This window comes from Castanea sativa, chromosome 2 (assembly GCF_040712315.1).
Source record: "Castanea sativa cultivar Marrone di Chiusa Pesio chromosome 2, ASM4071231v1".
NCBI classification, from domain to species: Eukaryota; Viridiplantae; Streptophyta; class Magnoliopsida; order Fagales; family Fagaceae; genus Castanea; species Castanea sativa.
Window position 1 is genome coordinate 33,789,346 of NC_134014.1, and position 22,759 is coordinate 33,812,104.

Genomic DNA, 22,759 nt, shown 5'->3' on the forward strand with positions numbered 1-22,759 from the left:
AACTACTAAATCGGGTTTTAAGTTTCGAAATATTCCTACATTGGGACAGTCAGCTCCTCGCAGTTCATGTGATCCTAAGTTTCACCCCCATATTAAATCGCTTCCAAATGTCCAAGCACGTGATCAAGGCCCGAGACTCCCACCTTGCTCTGGTTGATGTGGCCATTGAAGGCTTCATAAGCAAACCTCCTCTAGAGGGAACACAAGTAATCGAACTCCCTACCTTCAAGGATCCCCAACCTGTTGAGCTCCCTGCCCCCGAGAATTCTCAACCTATCATAGAGAAGATTACATCCTCGGACGAAGAAGCCGAGACAGAATCTAAAGATTATAACTTGGAGGAAAGCACTGAAAATACTGTTAGAGACGAGGATTTTGAAATCTTCTATCACACTATCGTGTTCGAGGAGGAAGGATTCAGCCCCCAGCTAACCTTAGCTTTAGTCAGTGAAGACCAAGGGGATACCGGTGTACCTAAAAGGATGGTGTTAGAGAAAAAGTTGCATGACTTACTCTTTCTGCCTCCGCACAGATCGAACCAGTTGACAAAAAACGAAAGAGGGACAGAAAAGGTAGCAAAGGAGTTCTGGAAGAAGGAAAGGTCCAAAAGGAGACCCCTCCCGAGCCCACCAAGGTGACTAAAATGACCTGCACCCAACAAAGAAAAGGGGGTGGAAAGCTCGAGCGCAACTTCTAAGCGAATGTCACGCCCCAAACCCCAAAGGGTCCAAAGCATGAGAAAGACATCTCCAATTACCTGTAGATTTTTCCTTTTTGACAATTCAATCCACATAAATCATATCAAGTACCAATATCAAGAATTATCATAATAATTCCATTGAATATACTCTCAAAGTAAGTCAGAACTTTAAGCATTAATTACAAGGACCATTAGCCACAAAAGAATAGAGGTCTGAATAAACAATTACATATCAACAGCTTTTCCCATCGATGGGAATAAAGTCACAACCATTATAACATACAAAAGAATGAGTAAAGCCTATTCTAAGATGTACATCATCTAAAATCTCCATTACAAAAGTTCAGCCTCCATCAGTAGTTAGTCTAACTACTGTTAGCCACTAAAAAGCTGTCTCAAAAAATTGTTGCCTACTCTGAAAAGTTTATAAAATAATGGAATGAGACATAGCCCAGTAAGTAGTATAATTAATTGGGGTGGGGCAAATGCAAGTTTCATCTTCAATAATAATAATATGACAAGAATGATTAAATAATGAAACACAAAGTTTCTCAAAGTAAATACCTTGAAACTATATACTATAATCTGTGAGCACTAATAATTCAAAACTATAAAATCTAACATACGGCAGTTTATCACAAATATACTACACTACCACGTAGGCCGGTCAGGGGATCTACCCATTCACAACTGGCATGATATTGTTCTCTCTGGTATGCAAGCTCTTGGCCCCATGGACAGCAGCTTCACCCATACCCACAAGGTTTTTCTCTCCCCCCATGGGCAGCACAGAAAGCGCGTCAAATAGGACCTCTCTTGCATGTGGTCTCTTGGCCCCATGAGCAGTAGCCTCACCCACACACAATCAATGAACCTCTTCCCCCCATGGGCAGTAGGGAAGAACGCGTCATCCAAAGTGAAAGGGCACTAACCTGGATTTGATTCCGTTGTCACAAAGACTATGGAAACCAATCAGGTGATCACACATGGCATAGGGTTAAAACCACATAAAGCTCACAGGTATACATTTCCTTTCAAATACACAGTTTATTATCAGGTAGTTTCAGAAAAACCTTAAATAATCTAACTTCCATAAAGTTTGTAAGGTTTTCAACTTCATTCGTGTCAAGAGATTTTCTATCAATTTCCCACATAACAAGATAAGATATGCATCTTTGAATTTTATAATATACCATAAAATCCATGATTTCCTTATCAAAGATTAAATAAAAGATGCTCATTTTTCCATATCAACAATTCATGCATTTCCTCAAATGCAATACCAAATATGATACATTTTCATACATACATACAAATATATATATATATATATATATATATATATATATATATATATATATTAAAGTTGCGACACAATAGTTTTTAGGAAAATATAGCTTCCATAGGTAGTTTCTAAAAGCGTGTCTAACCCAAAAACAACATTTATGCAACATGGTTATTTTTCAAAAATCCCATTAAAAAGCTACTTACCTCGCACCCGCAAAATCCTAATTCTCCAAGCTCCAAGGAGATTAGCTAGAACCTAAAAAATATTAAGTAAACCTATCACAATAAGCATAGAGCTCGAGATTGCATCTAGGTACAATTTAGGAATTGCCAAATAAGCACGTAATTAGGCAAGCCTAGTATTTAACCTCATCAATAATAATATATTTCACTTCCAAAGTTTCTCAACAAATTAATTCACAAGGCATAAACCCCAATTTATAAAGTTAACCCATTTAATGTCATCTCCAACATCATGACTAGCTTCCGTAAAATTTACACAACATCATTAAGAGATCCATGAAAGCAAAATAAAAATATCTTCCAAGACAAGAAATTTTAGAACTTCAACTAACTCCAAATAAACCCAATGACAATGGAAAGATTAGATTTACCAACCATCACATGTTATAACTCAAAACCCCTAAATTCTCCACCATAAATAAACCTTAAGTAGTCATCATTACCACAAACCATATACCCACTCATCAAATAATTCCACCAATACAAAACTCATACATACAAAAACATAAATATTACTTCCAATGCTCATAAATCACATGGATATCATTGTTAAAACTTAGATAAAAATAACCTCAAGCAAAAGTGTAAAACCCACCAAAAATATTAGAAATTTTTACCTCAAAAAAAAGATGTGAAGGTGCTTATGGGTTCTCAAGAATTTTCCGGTGATCTTGCCAGAAAATGATGGTGAAATGGTGGTTTGGAATGGAGTCCGATGGGTGAGTGTGGAAGTGAGTGTGTGTGTTTAAGTAAAGAGAAAAGAAAGAAAATGAAAGGAAGAAAAGAGATGGCCGGATATGAAAGGGTGAGATAGATTGAAATGAGTGGTGGGGAGTGATGTTAGGTGGGGGGCACGTGGGAACTAAAAAAATCTGATTTCCTCTTCTTCTTCTTTTAGGGGGGGGGGCTGACTGGGATGTTACAGCAAAGGTCTCAGGCTATGACCTGGAACCCCATATTTGAGTTGGACGACTCGCATATACGGGAGGACACTTCTATCCGCGACTTTGATGGCGGAAGAGCAGGCTTTATGGCCAATGTAGTGGAACAAGCGCTTCTTCTCCCAAGGGATATGGACAAGCTTTGAAACTTAAAGAAGCATGAGTTCTTCCTTCCGTGAAGAAGGACTTTGCCCTGGTGAGATTTCTTTGTCTTTAAATTCCTTCTATGTGTGCTCTCCTACTAACTCTTACGTTAATTGTTCGTACACAGGCTACCCAAGCAACGCACGTTGCAGAGGAGTGGGTCAACCAGGCTTTCCGAGATCTGAAGGAGGAGGAGTCCAAACGCTTCGCTATGCAAAAGTCTCAAGCTTTTATAGATAAAAAGCTGAAGGAGACTCTCATCAAGATGGCTGAGTGCAACGAGGCCAGAAGGAGTGCTGAGTCTGCCATTGAAAGCTCAGAAAGGCAAGCTCATGAGCAGCTTGTAGTTGAAAGAGGCAAAGAACCAGCTTTCCATTTCCCAGACAACCATTGTTGAGCTGAAGAAGGAAATCAACCAAAAGACCAAGGAAATGGACAAAGTCGAGCAGGCTGCATACGACCAAGGGCAAAAGGAGACTAAGGCTCACCTTAAATCTCAACTCTCAGTCGTATGTCGCAGCTTTTGCCTCCAGACATGGGTTAAGGCCCTGAATGCTGCTAGAGTGGACTCTAACTCTGAGCTGAGGAATCTGGAGAAGGCTTTCTTCCCTTCAGCAATCAGACCTCGTCCTGCCAGTTAGCCTTCTATCAATGCCTCTGTTCCAACTCCAACCAAGCCAGCTAAACAATAGCCCAACACTACTGCTCTTTGCAAAGCCAAACCTACTGAGCAGCAGCCCAACAACACTGCCCTGGCCAAAGCCAAACCCACAGAGCAGCCACCCAGCACCACTACTCCTTTTAAAGCCAAACCCACAGAGCAGCAACCCAGCACCACTGCCCCGGCCAAGCCAAAACAGGCCGAGCTAGCCATCTCCAAGCCCAGCATAGCTCTTGCCCCAAAACCCTGAGGTGGTAACCAAAGTACCCCAAACAACAAGAGATTCCTCCACCAATGCTGGACCAACCACAATAGCTCCCTCTACCCCAGCCCCAACCTTCAGAGTGCAACCCACTATAGGGACAGAGACGTAGAAAGTTCCCAAAGCATAAGGAATATGGCAGTGGGTCTCCATACTTCCTTTGTTGTTTGGTTGTTTTTTTTTTTTTAACATAAGGCATTTTGCCCTTACTGGTCTCCTTCTCTATATGTATTACCTTAAATTCAGCTTAATGGAAAACTTTTGTTAAAGCTGTGTTGTTCTAATTTACATTTACATTTCTACGATTTACTATTCAGCTTCCATGTCTATATATATAAGGATATGTTTGTATTGAGGTTTTACTTCCCGAGGTAGGTGACATAAGAAACAGAATATAACCAAGGTTAATTTGAATACCAAAAACATAACTTAAATAATATTTTTCCCTAAAGCAAGCAACCCCAGACGTTTAATTTAACTAAGGCATCGCTTAGTACATGAAAACCACTTAAGTGTTAACTTACCCAGGTCAGGTATCCCATGAAGTGGAACCCAATTAAGGCACTGTTATACGTATAGATGATCTTTATGTTAATTTACCCAAGGCAGGTAACCCGAGGAGTTGAACCTAGCCAAGGTTCTGTTTAACATAAAAATGAACCAAGTGTTAATTTACCCAAGGCAGGTGACTCGAGGAGTTGAATCTAGCCAAGGTTCTGTTTAAAACCTAGAACAACCTTAGTGTTAATTTACCCGAGGTATGTTGTCCAAGTAACCAGGCATGACCGATGTTCTGTTTAACACTTGAACAAACAATTAAGACAAGACATGCAATGATTGAAATAAAAAATGGCGTGATTTCCCTTCATTAATAATAATATCTTCGTAGATTATTTACATTCCATAGATGTGGTACAACATTTTCATCTAAATCCTCTAAAAAGTAGGCACATATAGGGCTGTCCATCAGAGCCCGTACCCGACCAACCCAAGGTGAACCGTCCGACTCGTACTCAAAATCGGCCGACTCGACACCGGTGACGGTCGGCAGCAGGTTTCAACCTCCAGTAACCAATACAGGCGAGTCGGTTGACGGGTTTGCTCTTCTAAAATTCGATTCCAACCGATCCAACTGCCTATATATCGAAAACACCCACCGATTTTCTCAGGTATGAGGATTTCCGATCATTTCTCAATAGATCCGTTGAGATCCGACGAGATCTCTTCTAGAACTCGTTGAGATCTCTTCAAAATTTGGTGAGTAGGTTTAGAAATCTTGCTTGATTCGACTATGTTTCGGCCAGATCTAGCAAATTTTGGCCAGTTCCAGCCTGATTTCGCCTGGTTTCGTCTTCCCCGAGTCCGACTGACCACCGACCGATCTGTACCCGATATACAAGTCACCCGAACCGACTCATTTAATGGTCGACGATGAGTCTGGATGTTGGAGACCCGATGTGGTCCGGTTGGGCACAAACCCGACCCGGACTGACCCGTGGACAAGCCTAGATACATATTCCAGCTACTAAGGTGATGCGATATGACCCTTCCCAACTAGGCCCCAACTTTCCCCATGATGGATTATTTGTAGTACCCACCACTTTCCTTAGCACTAAGTCTCCTGGGGCTAATTGCCTTACCTTCACACTAGTATCATACCCTTGCTTATGCTTTTGCTAGTAGTATGCCAACTGAACCATGGCAACCTCCTTCGTTCGTCAACTATGTCTAAATTTTTCTCCAAAAACTGATCATTACTATCGGGAGTGAATAAGCTTGTCTTTAATGTTGGAAACCCGGACTCAAGAGGGATCACAGCCTCGGACCCATAGGTCATTGAGAATGGTGTTTCTCTCATTGATCGATGAGGGATGGTTTGATATGTCCAAAGGACGTGTGGCAGCTCTTCTACCCATCTGCCCTCTGCTTCATCTAATCTCTTCTTAAGCCCGTTTACTATGACTTTGTTAACTGCTTCAGCTTGCTCATTTCCCTATGGGTAGGCTGGAGTTGAATACCAATTTCTAATACCTAGATCACAGCAGTATCTCCTAAAGACCTTGCTGTCAAATTGTAGCCCATTGTCCAAAATGAGGGTGTAAGGAATCCCAAATCGAGTAACGATGTTGTTCCAGATGAACTTTTTTGCGTCTACATCTTTGATAATGGACAATGGCTCAGCCTCTACCCACTTGGTGAAGTAATCAATCCTGACCAGGAGCCATCTTCGATTTCCCACAGCCCTGGGAAATGGTCCCACGATATCCAAACCCCATTAAGTAAATGGCCACAAGCTAGACAAAGGATTGAGTATCCCTCGAGCTGATGAATATTCGGAGCAAATCTCTAGAATTTATCACACTTTTTAATGTACTCTTGTGCTTCCTTCTGCATACTTGGCCACCAATACACTTGAGTAAGGGCTCTATGTGATAACGATCTACCCCCTGTATGACTTCCACATGTCCCTTCATGCAATTCCTCTAAAAGTAGTTCCATTGCCTCAGGGTGAACACAAAGCAAGTATGGTCTAGAGAATGAGCGCTTGTACAATTTTTGCTCCTTGAACAACCAAAATTGAGAAGCCTTCTCTGCCTCTCCTTTCTGATTAGGCAAAACACCCTTCCTAAGAAATAGAACCAAAGGATTCATCCAACTAGGCCCGACCATGATCTGGTGAACTTGGACTTTCCCTTTCTCCTCCTCGACAGGCTTATGTAGGTCCTCAACAAGTATGACCCGAGGTAGATCTTGTCTAGAGGAAGTTGCCAGAGTTACTAAGCAATCAGCATGGGTATTACTACTTCTTAGGATTTGTTGTATGATGAAGAATTCAAAACCTGACCGCAAGCACTAAGCTTGATTCAAATACCCCTGCATTCTCAAATCCCTAGCTTCCAGCTCTCTCGTCACTTGTCCTACAATCAACCTCAAGTCCAAGAATACTTCAACACCCTTTCCTACCATCTTTTGAACCATAGCAATCCCTTCTAGCAGAGCCTCATACTCAGCCTCATTATTCATGGCCAAGAAACCTAATCTTAGAGATTTCTCAATGGTGATTTTGTCTGGGGACACTATTACCAACCCCACCCCAGATTCCCTTTGATTCGTGGCACCGTCAACATATAACTTCCAGGATGAGGGCCCCTGAAGAGAGATTGTCTGGACATGCCTTTTCTCTGGGCCATGTTCTTCATCTACCCCTCTATTGGAGGCTTAGTAAACTCGACCACCAAATTTGCAAGAACTTGCCCTTTAATAAAGGTACAGGGCATGTACTTGATGTCAAATGCCCCTAAGATCGTGCCCTACTTGGAAATTCTCCCCGTATAATCAGCCTTTCGAAGCAACGATTGCACAGGGAGTTGAGTTAAAACCACAACTGTATGAGCCTGAAAATAATTGGAGAGTTTTCATGTGGCATGCACCACTGCCAAAATGGCATTTTCCAAGGGTAAATAATGAACCTTTGCTTCATGTAGTGACTTACTCACATAATAAACTGACCGTTGTACTCCATTCTCTACCCTCACCAATACCAAACTAACTACATGAGGTGCCACAGCAATGTAGGCAAAAAGAACTTCATCTTCCTCAGGCCTAGACATAATGGGTGGCTAAGAAAGGTAGTCCTTCAATTGCTGAAAAGATAGGACACACCCCTCATTCCATTCAAACCCTTTCCACTTATGCAAGAGTTGAAAGAATGGCCTACATTTATCCATGGACCTAGAGATAAATCTGTTCAGAGATGCAGTCATTCCCGTCAACTTTTGGATCTCCTTAGGATTCCGAGGAAGTTACAAGTCATTGATTGCCTTAATCTGATCAGGGTTAACCTCAATTTCATGATGGGTAACCATGTAACCCAAAAACTTGCCTGAACTAACGCCAAAAGAACACTTAGAAATATTAAGGCACAATTTATGCTATCTTAACACCTCAAAAACTCTTCCAAGGTCACTAACATGCTCAGTCTCTGCCTTGCTCTTCACCACTATGTCATTAATATAGACTTCAATGTTCTTGCCAAGCTGGGATTTGAATATCCTGGTCATCATCCTCTGGTAAGTAGACCCAGCATTCTTCAATCCGAATGGCATCACTTTATAATAGTAATTCCCAGTGGGTGTTACAAAAGCAGTTTTCTCCTAATCAACCAGAGTTAATGGTATTTGATAATACCCTTGAAAGGCATCTAAAAAACTCATCCGAGGATGACCAATTGTCGCGTCCACCAGCTAGTCTATTTGAGGTATCGGGAAGGGTTCCTTAGGGCAAGCTATGTTTAGGTCTGTGAAGTTCACATATACTCGCCATTTCCCATTCTTCTTTTTTACCACCACTGTATTGGCTAGCCATTTTGGGTAAAAAAAAAAACCTCTTTTATTGCCCCCGCATGCTTAAGTTTCACCACCTTTTCTTTGACAGCATCAGAATGTTTTTTGGAGGAGCGCCGAGGTGGTTGTTTCTTAGGGGTGACAGATGGATTAATATTCAAATGATGACAAATGAAAGTCGGATCCACCCCGAGAGCCTCAAAAGTACTCCAGGCAAACACATCAACATTCTTTCTAAGGAAAGTCACCAACTCTTCCTTCTCCCGATAAGGTAGCTGAACTCCCACTTGAAAATATTTATCATCATCATCATCAATAATAATCTTTTCCAGCTCTTCGCATCTTGTCCCCTCAACTACAGCATCCGAGGACATTTTTGTCTTCCTTAGTTGCTATAAAGCCCTTTTTATCACTGGCCGAGAACTCACCCTCAAACTGATGTCCAATTGCTGCAACTAGGCATTACCTGACCATATCCTGATTTCCAATCAACTCCTCGACCTAATCCCCTGAGGGATATTTCACCTTCAAGTACGAAGTTGAAGAAACAGCCCCCAAGGCATGAAGCCAAGTCCTTGCCATGATAGCAATATAAAGGGAATAAGCATCCACCACAATAAAATCCACTTCAACTACCTCTGATCTTGCTTGAACAGGCAGTTTAATCTGGCCCCTTGGAACAACCGTCTTCCCATCAAACCCTACAAGAGGAGAATCATAGTTGACTAAATCTTTAGACTTCAGCCTAAGCCCTTTATACAGGTCAGGGTACATTATCTCAACCTCACTGCCCTAGTCCACCAAGACTCTCTTCATGTCATACCCTCCTATCCAGAGGGTAACCACCAAGGCATCATTATGCGGTTGAAAAGTTCCAATCTTATCCTCATCAAAAAAGCTTAGAGTTAGTCAGACTTCGATTCCTCCATACTTAGAGTTAGTCGGACTTCAAATCATCAGCCTGTGGCCTTATTATGGACATAACCTTCGATGGGTATGAACTGGTCTGACCTGGGGCAGCAAGATTAACACTGATCATTCTCAAGGGTGGTCTTAGGAAGCATCCCTTTGTTAGGCTGATCCAACCTGACTTCCTTGCCCCGTGGGTTGATACATAAATTGCCCCAACTTCCCAACTTTGACTAACTGCTCATGGTAGTCACGTAGGGTCCTACAATCTTCAGTAGTGTGTCATCAATCATGATGGTACTAGCAATGAAGACTTTGATTTCGCTTCATGGGGTCTCCTCTCATCTTGTTCGGTCACTTGAAATATGGTTCATTCTTTATCTTCTCCAAGATTTGGTGTACAGGCTCCCTAAACACTGTGTTAACCACCTGGGCATTAGTAGGCCCAGCATGTCCAACAAAATTCCTTCTAGGCCGATTGTTGTTATAACTCTCTAACTTAAAGTCTCTTCGGTCCTAGGAAGTTACCTTCGCCTTTCCCTTTCCTTGTTCCTAATCCTCCTCCATCCATTTATACTCATCAATCTGGTCCATCAGTTGAAGCATACTTCGGGCAGGCTTCCTAGTCAACGACTTCCTCAAATCGTGCTTAGTAGGTAGGCCGACCTTGAACGTCCTTATTGCTACATCCTCAAAATTCTCATCTATCTCATTAAACATCTCCCAGTACTTATCCGAGTAAGTCTTCAGAGTCTCACCTTCTCACATAGTCATAGATAGCAAAGAGTCCAAAGGACGGGGGACCTTACTATAAGTGACAAATCAGGCTCCAAAGGCCCTGGTAAGCTCTTGAAAGGAGTTAACTGATCCTTCCTCCAGACAATCGAACCACCTCATCGCAACTGGCCCTAGGCTAGATGGGAACACTTTGCACATCAATGCCTCGTTCCTCGAATGAGCAGTCATTCCTTGATTAAAATGATTGACATGCTCTACCGGGTCCGTTCTACCATTATACATGGTAAACGTGGGCTGCGTAAATTGTTGAGGAAGGTTTTCCCTGTCAATCTTCCGAGTAAACGAGGACTTCGAGATTTAACGCAAAGCATTGATCATAGCATCATTTCCCAAGCCCCCATAGGTTGGGCTTTTATCCCTTTGCTTACGATGACGCTCCTCATGGTATGAGAAAGACTCATTGGAAGGAGTCCTTGAGCGGGCTCTGTAACTGTCATCATCCTCAGACAGAGATTATGTGCCTGATGGTGTCCCCCTTCTTTACTTACAACGTAACTTCCTACGTAAGTGATCTATCTTCAGCTACATGTTTCTGGTATCCTCCCCATGAGATGCATGGCTCCCACTTCTAAAATGACTCCTGCTGGTATGAGTTGTGTGTACGCTAACCTCTCAATCTCTCCTTCGCTCAAGATTCACAAAATGATCTTGACCTTGTGATCCCACTGACTCCTCGAAACCCACCATGATTAAACTAACTCAGGTCTGTTCAACACGCCCCATGGTGGGCGCCAATTGTAGGGACGCAACTTGACCCACAGCCCAAAAATGGCTCAAACAGTGGCCTAGTAAGCTCACCACAATAGATTTGTTAGAGAATTAGTTGGATATTGATTACACGATAGGTTAAAGTTAATCACAATGAGATAAGACACATATGGAATGACTAGGGCAACAAATTATGAAGAGAAGAAGCTCCTCAGACTGGCCCGAGGAATGCCTATTTTATATATGTATGTTTATTTCTCACTTATACAAATATTTCAGCTCCTAGGTACAAAGTCCTTTCTTTCCTCTTTCGATCGATCCACTTCCCTATGGATCCTATTTTTTCTTTTATATTTAAACACAAATCATCCTAATCCTACACTTGGAGGGCTGAGATCGCATTCTTGGGACTTCTGTCTCATCCAGAACATGCCAGTAAGTTTTTACCCTACAACCTTAGTTGTGCCACCACTGTTCATGGTCATTTCCTCATTAATGCAGCCAGGGAAGTGGTTGTCCCGAATTTAATGCGGAGGAGATGACTTCTACACCCTTCTTCCTTCACCCATCTCATATTCTGTACCGAGTCTGCTTTCTTTCCTTTGTGATATTTTAACCTGATGCACCTCAAATAGCTAATGCTCGTCCCCGAGGTCCGAGGTGTATCCTCAGGAGTAACATTGGTTGCCCATTTAAATTAGATTAGGGATCCTCATCCCCACAAATGTAATGATCAATATGGTACGGTGTTGACAACTTTCATATTGTCTCCTTTAAGAATTACAACCCTACATCAATCAATGCAACCTTCTCTAAAACAAATTATCCTTTTTGTGGGTGTAATAAAGTAAATGAGAGTATATCATTTTATAGTGTGATCATCTTCATATACATACAATGACACCATTTGATTAATGGTGTAAGTGGAATTTAAACTTTATATCTCTTATTCAATAACAAAAAAACTTTATTTGTTATTTTATTTTTTGATAAGAAAATATTTTATTAGTTAAACTAACTGAAACTCACAAATTCTTTATATATCAACGTAAAAGGGTGGAGAATAACATGATATTGCTTATTCTGTTTGGCCCTTCTTCTTTTTAATGCTCAATTTCTTTTGGCTTATTTAACTTGTTTTCATATGCAAAACTATTAAAACTCACACTTTAATACCATTATTTAACTTATTTTTTAAGCAAAAAGAGTCAAATAAGATATACCAAACCAACACTTAAACGAAAGTACATTATACGATATATGTTTATTTCCATCTGTCTCATAAAAAATTACTAATGTTATCTTATCTTATAATTAAAAGGGATCAATAAAATGATTGGTAGACCAGGTATTCTATCTTCCTCTCCAGAATGGAAAAATATATTGATTCTTAAAAAATTAAAAAAAAAAAGAAAAAAGAAAAGTAAGGCAAAATATAATTGGAAACCTACACCAAAATAAATCAGGGCTAATCAGCAACCCACACCGCATCGGGACCCGGTGGGACAGGTCGTCTAAAAAGAGAAAAGAACACTTCCTGTTGATGCTAACAGTTTATTGTCTTTTCTTTTAATTTATTGAAACTCAATTAATTCTATTTACATAATTTAAGCTACAGCCTACAACCCACACCCAGTCAGATTTTTCCGTCCATACTCCATAGGAAATAGTTTTTTGTCTTTTCTTATAATGTATTGAAACAAAATTAATTGACTAGCCGGAAAAAAGAAGAAAAAAAAAAAAACCATTAACCAAGTCAGGCAAAGGAAATAAAAGATAAGAAGAAACTCGCATTTGACCTTATAAATAAGACCCATTCCACCATTAGAGACTAGACTCTCTTCCAAAGCCAGCAAAATAGGAAAAAAAAACTGTAGCCCAAATCAAAGCCCAATTGCCAAGCCTCCATCGTTTATAGAGACTAAGAAAGATGGAGACTTCACCTGACTCTTTTTATTTTTTATTTTGTTGGTAGGTAAACCCTGACCCATATCAAACACTTGGCCAATTCCAGCTCCAGCTCACCCATTGAAGTTTTAACTACTTTAATTAATTCCTCTCCGTCTATCAGGGCCAAAAACGATTCCAAAAACCAAGCCAACCCATCATCTTTCCTTGATCTGATCTCTATTATCTAGAGTCAACCACAACAGAGACTTTTGGTTTTGGGGTTGGTCCGCCGTGGTGGGCATGGCGGACTTAGTGAAACAAATCTTGGCAAAGCCGATCCAATTATCTGACCAAGTGAGCAAGGCTGCTGATGAGGCTTCTGCTTTCAAGCAAGATTGTGGGGAGCTCAAATCCAAAGCTGAGAAGCTAGCTGGGCTGCTCCGCCAGGCTGCTAGAGCTAGCTCCGACCTCTATGAGCGCCCCACACGGCGGATTATCGAAGACACGGAACAAGTCCTCGAAAAGGCCTTGTCCCTTGTGCTTAAATGCCGTGCCAACGGCATCATGAAGCGTGTCTTCACCATCATCCCCACTGCTGCCTTTCGCAAAATGTCTTCCCAGCTTGAGAACTCCATTGGAGATGTCTCGTGGCTGCTCCGAGTATCAGCTCCGGCTGAGGATCGCGGCGGCGAATACTTGGGGCTGCCTCCTATAGCAGCAAACGAGCCAATTTTGTGTCTGATTTGGGAACAGATTGCGATTCTTTATACGGGTTCGCTTGAGGATCGATCAGATGCAGCTGCTTCATTGGTTTCGCTTGCTAGGGACAATGATCGGTATGGGAAGCTTATCATAGAGGAAGGCGGGGTTTTACCCTTGTTAAAATTGATCAAAGAGGGGAAAATTGATGGGCAAGAGAACGCTGCCAAGGCTATTGGGCTACTGGGACGCGACCCTGAAAGTGTGGAACACATGATTCATGCCGGCGTGTGTACTGTGTTTGCGAAAATCCTCAAAGAAGGTCCAATGAAAGTGCAAGCTGTTGTGGCTTGGGCTGTTTCGGAGCTTGTGGCTAATTACCCCAAGTGCCAAGATCTTTTTGCCCAGCACAATATAATTCGATTGCTGGTGAGTCATCTTGCATTTGAGACAGTTCAAGAGCATAGTAAGTATGCTATTACTAGCATCAAAGCCGCTACAATTCATGCGCTTGTCATGGCAAGCAATAATAATCCAAACACCAAGAACTTAAGCCAGGTACATGACGATGATGACAAGCAATCTTACAGTCAAATTACTCACCCCTTGGGAAATAAGAGCCCAAGTCAGATGCACAATTTGGTGACCACTACCATGGCCATGAGGTCACAGTCCAAGCCACTCCAGCCGCAGGGGAATGGTTCAACTCAAATCAGCAGCCATCCCACAAGCAGCAACCACGACAATGTGAAGCAGAATCTTCAAGTCCATCAACCCCAACATCAGCAAAATGTTTCTCTTCCAGGGGCTGGTCTTAAGGGTAGGGAAACGGAAGATCCTGCTACCAAAGCCTACATGAAAGCAATGTCAGCAAGAGCCCTTTGGCATCTTTCCAAAGAAAACTCGGCCATTTGCCGCAGCATCACTGAATCAAGAGCGCTGTTATGCTTTGCAGTTCTTCTGGAGAAAGGGCCCGATGATGTTAAATACAATTCTGCCATGGCATTGATGGAGATCACTGCAGTGGCAGAGAAAGATGCTGAACTGAGAAGATCTGCCTTCAAGCCCAATTCACCCGCCTGCAAAGCTGTTGTTGATCAAATGCTAATGCTTATTGAGAGGGAAGATCCAGACCTCCTTATCCCATGCGTCAAGGCTATTGGAAATTTGGCAAGGACATTCAGAGCAACAGAGACAAGAATTATTGCCCCGCTGGTGCAGCTTCTCGATGAGCGAGAAGCTGAGGTTTGCAAAGAGGCTTCAATTGCCCTCACAAAATTCGCCTGCTCAGAAAACTACCTCCACCTTGATCACTCCAAGGCAATAATAAGTGCCGGAGGGGCAAAGCACTTGATCCAGCTGGTGTATTTTGGAGAACAAATTGTTCAAATTTCAGCATTGGCTCTTCTATGCTACATTGCATTGCATGTGCCAGACAGCAAGGAACTTGCTGAGGCCGAGGTGTTCACTGTGCTGGAATGGGCATCCAAACAATCCTACATGACCCAGGATGAAACACTGGACCTATTGTTACAAGAGGCCAAGGGCAGGTTGGAGCTTTATCCCAGAAATGCAAAGGGACTCCTTTGATCCAATCAATAACAGACTGTTGTTGAAACCACCCCCCCTCCCCCCAAAAAAATGTTCCCTATAATTTTCTCTGTTTAATTATTCTCATGGAGTGTACATACATTTCATTCCATTGTCTTTTGTAGTTGTTTAGATGTACTTTCAATCATTTACAGAGCATTGTCATGTTGATTCTACTTCTTCCTCCTCCTGATTTGCCTACCTTCATGTAAACACCCATTTCTTGATGTAGAACTGTGGTTGGTTGCAATGCAATAGGGTGGTTTATGTAAACAACAATGTTATACACACAATATTTTCATAACGTGTTAAGGTAGTAAATTATGATTAGTGCTTTTACTGTAGTCCAATCACAAACTGTAAACTCAACAATTGTTTAAAATGTTATGAAATTTTGTTGTGTCTTTAGACTTATTGCTATGGAAATTCAGGATAGTTGGATACTAAGCATATGAATCATCAAAGAATGCGGGTTTAGAAGTTAAATTGTTCCCCCCTTCCCCCCTGCCCATTTGTCTTCCACTTAGAAATTGACTCAATTTTACAGTGGATGACCAACCTAAACCCTGGAGGCTAAAAGTTTGTTAAGATAAGTTTGGACACTTGGCATGTAAGATACTTTCCTGATCTTTATTCTATATTTTAGGACCTCTCCACGTGAATCACAATATGCTGTCTTTAACAATTTTTTTGATGTTTTCCAATGGGTGGTAGTCCGCAACTTTGCATAATTGGAGGGTGATACTTTAGCTGAGGTGGAAAAGCTAAAATAAGGTGGGGAAAAGATTTCTAAAAAGTTCTCATCCAAACAACTAGACTTTTGAACTTTTCCTAAAAATATATTTTCAAATAATGGAGCACTTGTTCGAACGAATTATGAAACCCTAAAATGGACCCAGGATTTTGGCCGTTTGGGAGAAAATTTCAGTCTCAGGGCTAACATCATTTTTAGCTACCCGTTCAAACTTGCTATTGATCACATTTTCAATTTGATCTTGGTGCTTCTACCATGTGTACCCTATTGAGTAGTTCAATAGAAAAACATTCAACTCTCCTTTTAATGATGCCTGTGCTAATGTGACATACAGTTCATCCTCTCAAGATTTGAGGCATTCTACCAATTACAACCTCCAAGAGGGGATATACTTTAAAAAAATTTAATATGAAAAAAAAATGGGACAATGACATGAATACAATTTAGGACAAATAAATCTGCAATGTATTCATACATAGCAGGCAACAAGCCTATCTATATCTATCAAAATCTTGTTTGTACAACCTGAAAGAGCTAATGACAAAAGTGTAGATACCTCATCTTAATGACAAACCAATAAACCTTCTCCAACTTTTATGATATTGAGATGCTTCTCCCAAAACTTTTCTGGAGTACAGTCATGACAACCATCACAGTCCTGCAATCCTACTCAAAATAAGGACAGATCATATAATTTCCCTTATTTTTTGGGATTGGTTTCAAATTAAATCTTAAATTTTCAAAAGTTATCCTTAAAACCAATTCAAGCTGTACTTTAAGTTTGAGTCAAAATAAAAAATTCAAGTAACTGCACTTTAGACTCTGGGTACTACAAGATCCATCACAAGAACACGAAGTAGTAGGTCTTAGGGGGGGAATAAACTTTTTTTAGAGGGCTTATAAAATGATAGCATTTTTAATCAAATGTATTTATCTCGTAAGATTTTTTAAGCAGTTTAGTAAGCTTTTTTGGTGCCAAAGTACCTCCTGCAACTCAAATGGAGAGATTTTTATTATCCAAACAAGTTTCAAGTTCTGCATACGTAAATTTCCATTCCGTCTAGTTGATTAGTACTGCTACAAACAATTTCATCATAACATATCTCACAGCTGCTGAGTTGGCATGTTGTTATTGATTTCTATATGGACCCACCACTTTATTGTCTACTATTAAGTATTAACAACTTGCCACCTCAGTAATTGTGGAAAAAATTGTGAGAAAAGTTGTTTCTAAACTTATTTCTAGCTGATAGTCAAGATGATTTAGAAACTTCAGGGTTGTAATTAAAAATCATTAAAATCTTAGGTTTTTGAAACCACCCCGAACTATAGGAGAATTATGTTATTTACCCAAAATAAATAAATATATAATCATAGTCAACACTTGAAAAGGTCCTATATATTGCACAAAACTCCCACTTTTGTTTGCAAGGTCTAAGAGAGGTGACGGGTATGCAATCATATACCCCCATTTTTTTAAGAGGCTCATAGTCCAAACACTGAAATTAAAAATTGTACGACTGTACAACCATTATAATGAATCTAATACACAAACCAACTTTCCTGATCCTCTAGCCATCAAAACCACCTAGAAGTTTTTTGTTCAACTCTTTTATTTAAATGAAAAATGTGGAAGAAATAGAAGTATTGCTGCAAACCCAATCATTACGGTAATGAAATACCTAAGCAGCATGTAATGCATCATCATATGATTGATATCACCATGTAAACAGTTTAAAATACATAATACTAGATAGAGAGTGATGTGCTGAGCTCATGCTATGTCTTGCCAACTAATTTTTTGTCTTTTGCTTTTTTGGGGGTGCCTTCAAGCATAATGTCAACAATATGATTATTCATCCTTGGCATCAAGAGAGCAACGTTTTCACTGGTCAACTAAATTTTAGTATTTTGCAGCAGTCCAACCTAATGTCAAATAGCCTTCTTCTATATATAATGAAAGTTTCTTTTTATTTAGTACAAATGGCGGAGAACAGGAACAAGTGAATTTTGGATTAAGAGGTATCACATGTAAGCTTTATCCCAACATGACAATATAAAAAATTAAAAAAAAACAAAAAAAAAACCCACACGCCTAACCTCTCCCCTGATAATGTATGATGAATGAGCATTCATGACTTATGGTCAATCCAATATGTGCTCCAGGACTGCTGATAAAAATCCTGTATAAAATCAGCTAGGTTAACTAATTTGAGAAGCACGTGGTAGGAAATCTGAAAGGCTAATCCATAGACAAAGAATTAGAAATCTGATGCTTAACAATGAAGTAAATACATAACATATAAGAAGGTGAACTTTCAAAAACTCACCACCAGTAAATACAATAGTGTAGAATACCCAACTGCCATAGCTTGGTCAAATTGAAGAGTCCGTCATGGAGTCACCCTACAAGACAATGTAACAGAATTAGAACAGTCTCTTAATAAAATTTATTAAAATGAAGAAAATAAAAGAAATTTCAATATAAAGCTCAACTGTCTTGCTTTTTAAGTGTATTATACTGCAGAATATGCCAACCAAAATATTAATATAAAGCTCAAGTGTATTATACTGCAGAATATGCCAACCAAAATTTATGAAAAATCTAATTTAAAGCATAATAAATACCAATGCCAAACTCAAACTTACAAAATAATAATAATAATAATAATAATAATAATAATAATAATAATAATAATAATAATAATAATAATAATATGACATCTTTTCCACAAGATAAGTCACCCATAAAACTAGTGAGAACCCAAGGTTTGTTCCACCCCCCAAAACCCCCCTAATATGAGTTCATTGCCGAAGGGGATTCATGCATAAATTATCCACACAATAGTCCATCAAAAAATAAATTATCGACACAATTATAATATTACTTCTTTGAGATATAATTAGACCATCAATGCAAGTCACTCTAAATATAAGATATAAGAGAAATTTTGGTGTCATAGACTCATAGTGTATATCTCAAAACCATTCTAACATACACAATGGGCATAACCACAGTATACGAAGAATTATTTGAATTCAAAACATTCCTTAATGATATGTTCGTTACTTGGTTTATTTTCCTAAGAAAGTAGCATTGTCCCCTCATTGATGCCAGTAAGAGACACACCCACATGAAATCCTATGTAATTTGCAGTTACAATTCTCTTACAAATATGATATTGATGAAGCACATATTCTCTAGTGTAATTTGGAAATTTTGCCAGACCACCATGATGCATTTCCTCAGTACATTACAGTAAACAACATATGGGAATGGGTTAGCCAGCTCCACAAGTAAAGACAGAAAGGACTGAATATACGATTTCTGGACCTGCATATGCCATAATTAAAACCAAAGTGGAGCCATATGTTTTTGAGAATTGACATTGTAAAAAGGGTCAGTCTTGGCAGCTAATAATAATATACATGCCCATAAGATTCTGTGTGAAATTCCTATGACCTATAAACTTACTGTAGAGATGAAGTGAGAGATCCCCATTTCAATGAAATGAAACATTATAGCTGAGTCAATAGAATTTGTATAACTCTACATAGAATTATATGATTTGTTGATGGGGCCAATTCATAATTCAACTTCCCAACTTGCCAAGTCAAGTGGCCCATCCATAACCATCACCTGACAACTCACATCATTGAGTGAATGATTACAAGACATATACAGATACATCCTCACCAAATATGCAAATCTTTCTCAATAACATAAGCTTCCAGGAGCTTAAAAAATTAGATTGTGAGTACCATTATAGTCAATTAAACTAGCCACATGGATATACAACTAAAAATTAACGGTATACACAAATTGACCAAAGCCACCCGATAATAGCTCTTTAATTTCTAGCATTAAACCCTCATGTAAAGTAAGGGAGATAAATTTGCTGCCCAGAGCCAAAGGCGGCAGTGATGACACAGAACCTGCATAAAACAGGAAGTATATTTATGGCCAAATTATGAGAAAAGTATCACACCTCCTCAAAAAACATGCGATGTGTAAACACATGAACACTAGAAAGGTTAATCATATGCCACATTATGTATTGCAACAGTTTTATTTCCATTTAATGGGTTGATTCTAAACAACTTTTTCATTGACCTGGAAAAAAAAATTATATATATAAAAGATTTGGATCAGGAAAATGGTAATGGATTAACCTCTATTCCCCACCCTCTGCAGGGACCAAGGGAAAAAAATGATAGGTAGGAACCACGCAAAGAAATTACAACAAAAAATGCTTAAATATCTATTTTCTTACTTATGTTTGGATTTTTGTGTCGTTTTGGTGGCATTCTACAATAGATACATTTAAAAAAATCATGCAGTCTTCCTCCTTTCCAGATCTGAATCAAATGGAAAATTATGGACAGAAAAGTTTGATCAGAATGATTAAAGAACTGCATCTCATTCCTTCAAATAAGTCCATGATTTCTTTGGCTACTAAAGTGGGAGAAGGAGGTAGGAGGCTAAAGTGATCGTGTATGTATTGATAAGAGATACTAAAAATTTATGTTTCACTAAAAGATTGAGTTTCAGCTGCTTCAAAGAAGGTCAACAAAGATGGCAAGTACTTGCCAAACACTCGACTGCACTAGCTCACCTTAAGAGTCAGACCACATCAATAAGTTAATTGTCCTAGAAAGCATTTTAAAACAAAAATTAGCAAATAACAGATTACAACAACAAAAAGAAATGACTCCAAATATAGATATATGCAGCTTATATCAGCCTCTCCAAAAAAAATTGGAGGTAAGGTTACTTATCAAACACCTCTTCCAGATCCCACAAAAAGTGGAATCTTTGTGCACTAGGATACGACCATTTTAATGCTGACAAAGAACAAAATATGAAAATATCAAATTCAGGGAAGCTGAATGAATGATATCTATAAGTAGATACACAGTACCTGCACAAGTGCAGTAGATAGGATTCTATTGTTACACGTCAAACACAAGTGCCCATTACGGAGGTACTGCAATATTGAGTTTTCTGAAACCTACTTCAAGGGAACATCACTCCTAATACTTATTAAAAAAAGAAAAAAAAAAATCACTCCTAATATCATCATGTAGTCCAACCTAACAAATGTGTTGATTATCAAACAAGTGTTCTGACTTGCAATTTGCTTGACCAACACAGTAGAGTACTCAGGTAATTCCTCAAATTGGCAGGTACCACACCAAGAGAACATGGCTCCTTATAGCATCATGTAGTCCAACCTGACAAATGCATTGCTTATCAAATGACTGTTTTGACTTGCAATTTGCTTGACCATCACTGTAGAGTACTCAGGTGATTCATTAAATGGGCAGGTACCACACCTCCTATAGGATTCAATGTCCATCTCAAATAGTGCAACTAATATAGATATTACACTCCAAACATCATTACCTTGGCTGGAAGGCCATGAAAGACTTTTCAAATGCCCATTAAAAGTTATTGAAGGAACCGTCTAGACCTAAACACTTGCATACAAACTAATGGATACTTTCCTTGAATATCAAAGAGAAAGAAATTTAACAACAACAACCACCAAGCATTAGTCCTAAAATTTTTAAGATCGGCTATAAATCCTTAACGTACTAGTCAAAGTCAATCACATGTATTCTTTTCCGTCATTCTATTCTATCTAAAGTTACACTCTCTATTACTTCTTTAATTGACACATCCTTTCTTATGCTTCTATTAATTTTATTTTTCGTTCCCTCAATCTGAATCAACTTTAACTTTCTCAGTGTTGCATTAATCGCTCTCCCTCATCGTTTAATCAATAAAGGTCACTCCTATCTTTAAGTTAATTTTCTCATTTTGAATCCTATCTTTCCGTATATTTACATTTATACATCTTAACTCTCTAATTTCAGCCATGTTTTGATTTATGAATATGTTCTTCTTAAAAGCAAAAACATTCAATACCTTAAATCTTAGTTAATCTAATAGCAATCTTATAAATTTTCTCCTATAACTTAATAAGTATTCTACAATCACACTGATGCAAAAACATAGAAGAGATGTCTTGCTATGTGAAATGCTGCAACAAAAAAGTAACAATAGTAATGATGGATTTTCCAATAATGATTATGATCAAATGAACAATGCAAGCTGCAAAGAATTCAAATAAGAAAAATGAAAGCTGAAATTTAGACAACATAATTAACCTATATAAATTATTTCAAAGAAAAAAATAATAGAGAAATTAGGCATCGAAGATTGATAATAATAGTAATAATAAAACTGTAGGTAAAAAAGAAAGGCGGGAACTCACAGCGTCAATGGAATTTTGTCCAAATGAACGAAGTTGTCTAGGGTTTGGTCCTCCACGATAATGGCGAATTGGAAACCCAATTCACACACAGAGCGAGCGAGCGAGCGAGAGAGAGAGAGAGAGAGGGATTTAGTTCAAAGTTCAAACGAACCGCTTGTATTTCGCCCCAAAATTCTTACCGCTACCGCCTGTTATTAGGGTCGTACAGGTATTATATACGTACTAGAAGAACGACGTCGTGGCTCAGCTCGTGTGTATATATATATGAGATAAAGAAATTTGGTAATGACTAATGAATATCTTTAACTATAAAATTATGCAAAAATATTCTTTTTTTTTTTTATTTTCCAAAAGTTTATATGAGGTTGGTTTTTTGTCCCTAAATTTTTTATTGGATACTAATTCATCATAATATTAATGAGAAAGAGAAAAATAGGCATTCGTTTATACCAAAACAAATGTCTTTTCTCTTAGCATGACTTGTCAATGTTTGAACAAACATAAATACAACAATTGCAAATATAATAAAAAAGAAATTTTTCTAAAATA

At 39.0% G+C, this 22,759-nt stretch overlaps 1 protein-coding gene and 1 long non-coding RNA gene across 8 annotated transcripts; one reads left to right on the forward strand and one right to left on the reverse strand.

Moving 5' to 3' along the window:
- Nucleotides 1-992: 992 nt before the first annotated feature.
- LOC142624492 (uncharacterized) lies at nt 993-22,664 on the reverse strand. Of its 7 annotated transcripts, XR_012842344.1 has the most exons (6): nt 22,211-22,664; nt 19,102-19,865; nt 18,260-18,335; nt 18,030-18,112; nt 2,192-2,243; nt 993-1,115 (listed from the first exon to the last, which is right to left on the reverse strand). It is a non-coding gene; the product is annotated as an uncharacterized LOC142624492 (long non-coding RNA). The 7 variants fall into 7 exon arrangements; XR_012842340.1 differs by lacking the exons at nt 993-1,115; nt 2,192-2,243 and having other exon boundaries at nt 15,723-18,112; nt 19,102-19,263; nt 19,405-19,865; XR_012842343.1 differs by lacking the exons at nt 993-1,115; nt 2,192-2,243 and adding an exon at nt 15,731-16,587 and having other exon boundaries at nt 18,030-18,171.
- On the forward strand, nt 12,846-15,514 carry LOC142624491 (uncharacterized). Its single transcript, XM_075798067.1, has one exon. It carries the CDS (start codon nt 13,187-13,189, stop codon nt 15,173-15,175), a length of 1,989 nt encoding a protein of 662 aa, XP_075654182.1. The 5' UTR covers nt 12,846-13,186; the 3' UTR covers nt 15,176-15,514.
- Nucleotides 22,665-22,759: the final 95 nt, after the last annotated feature.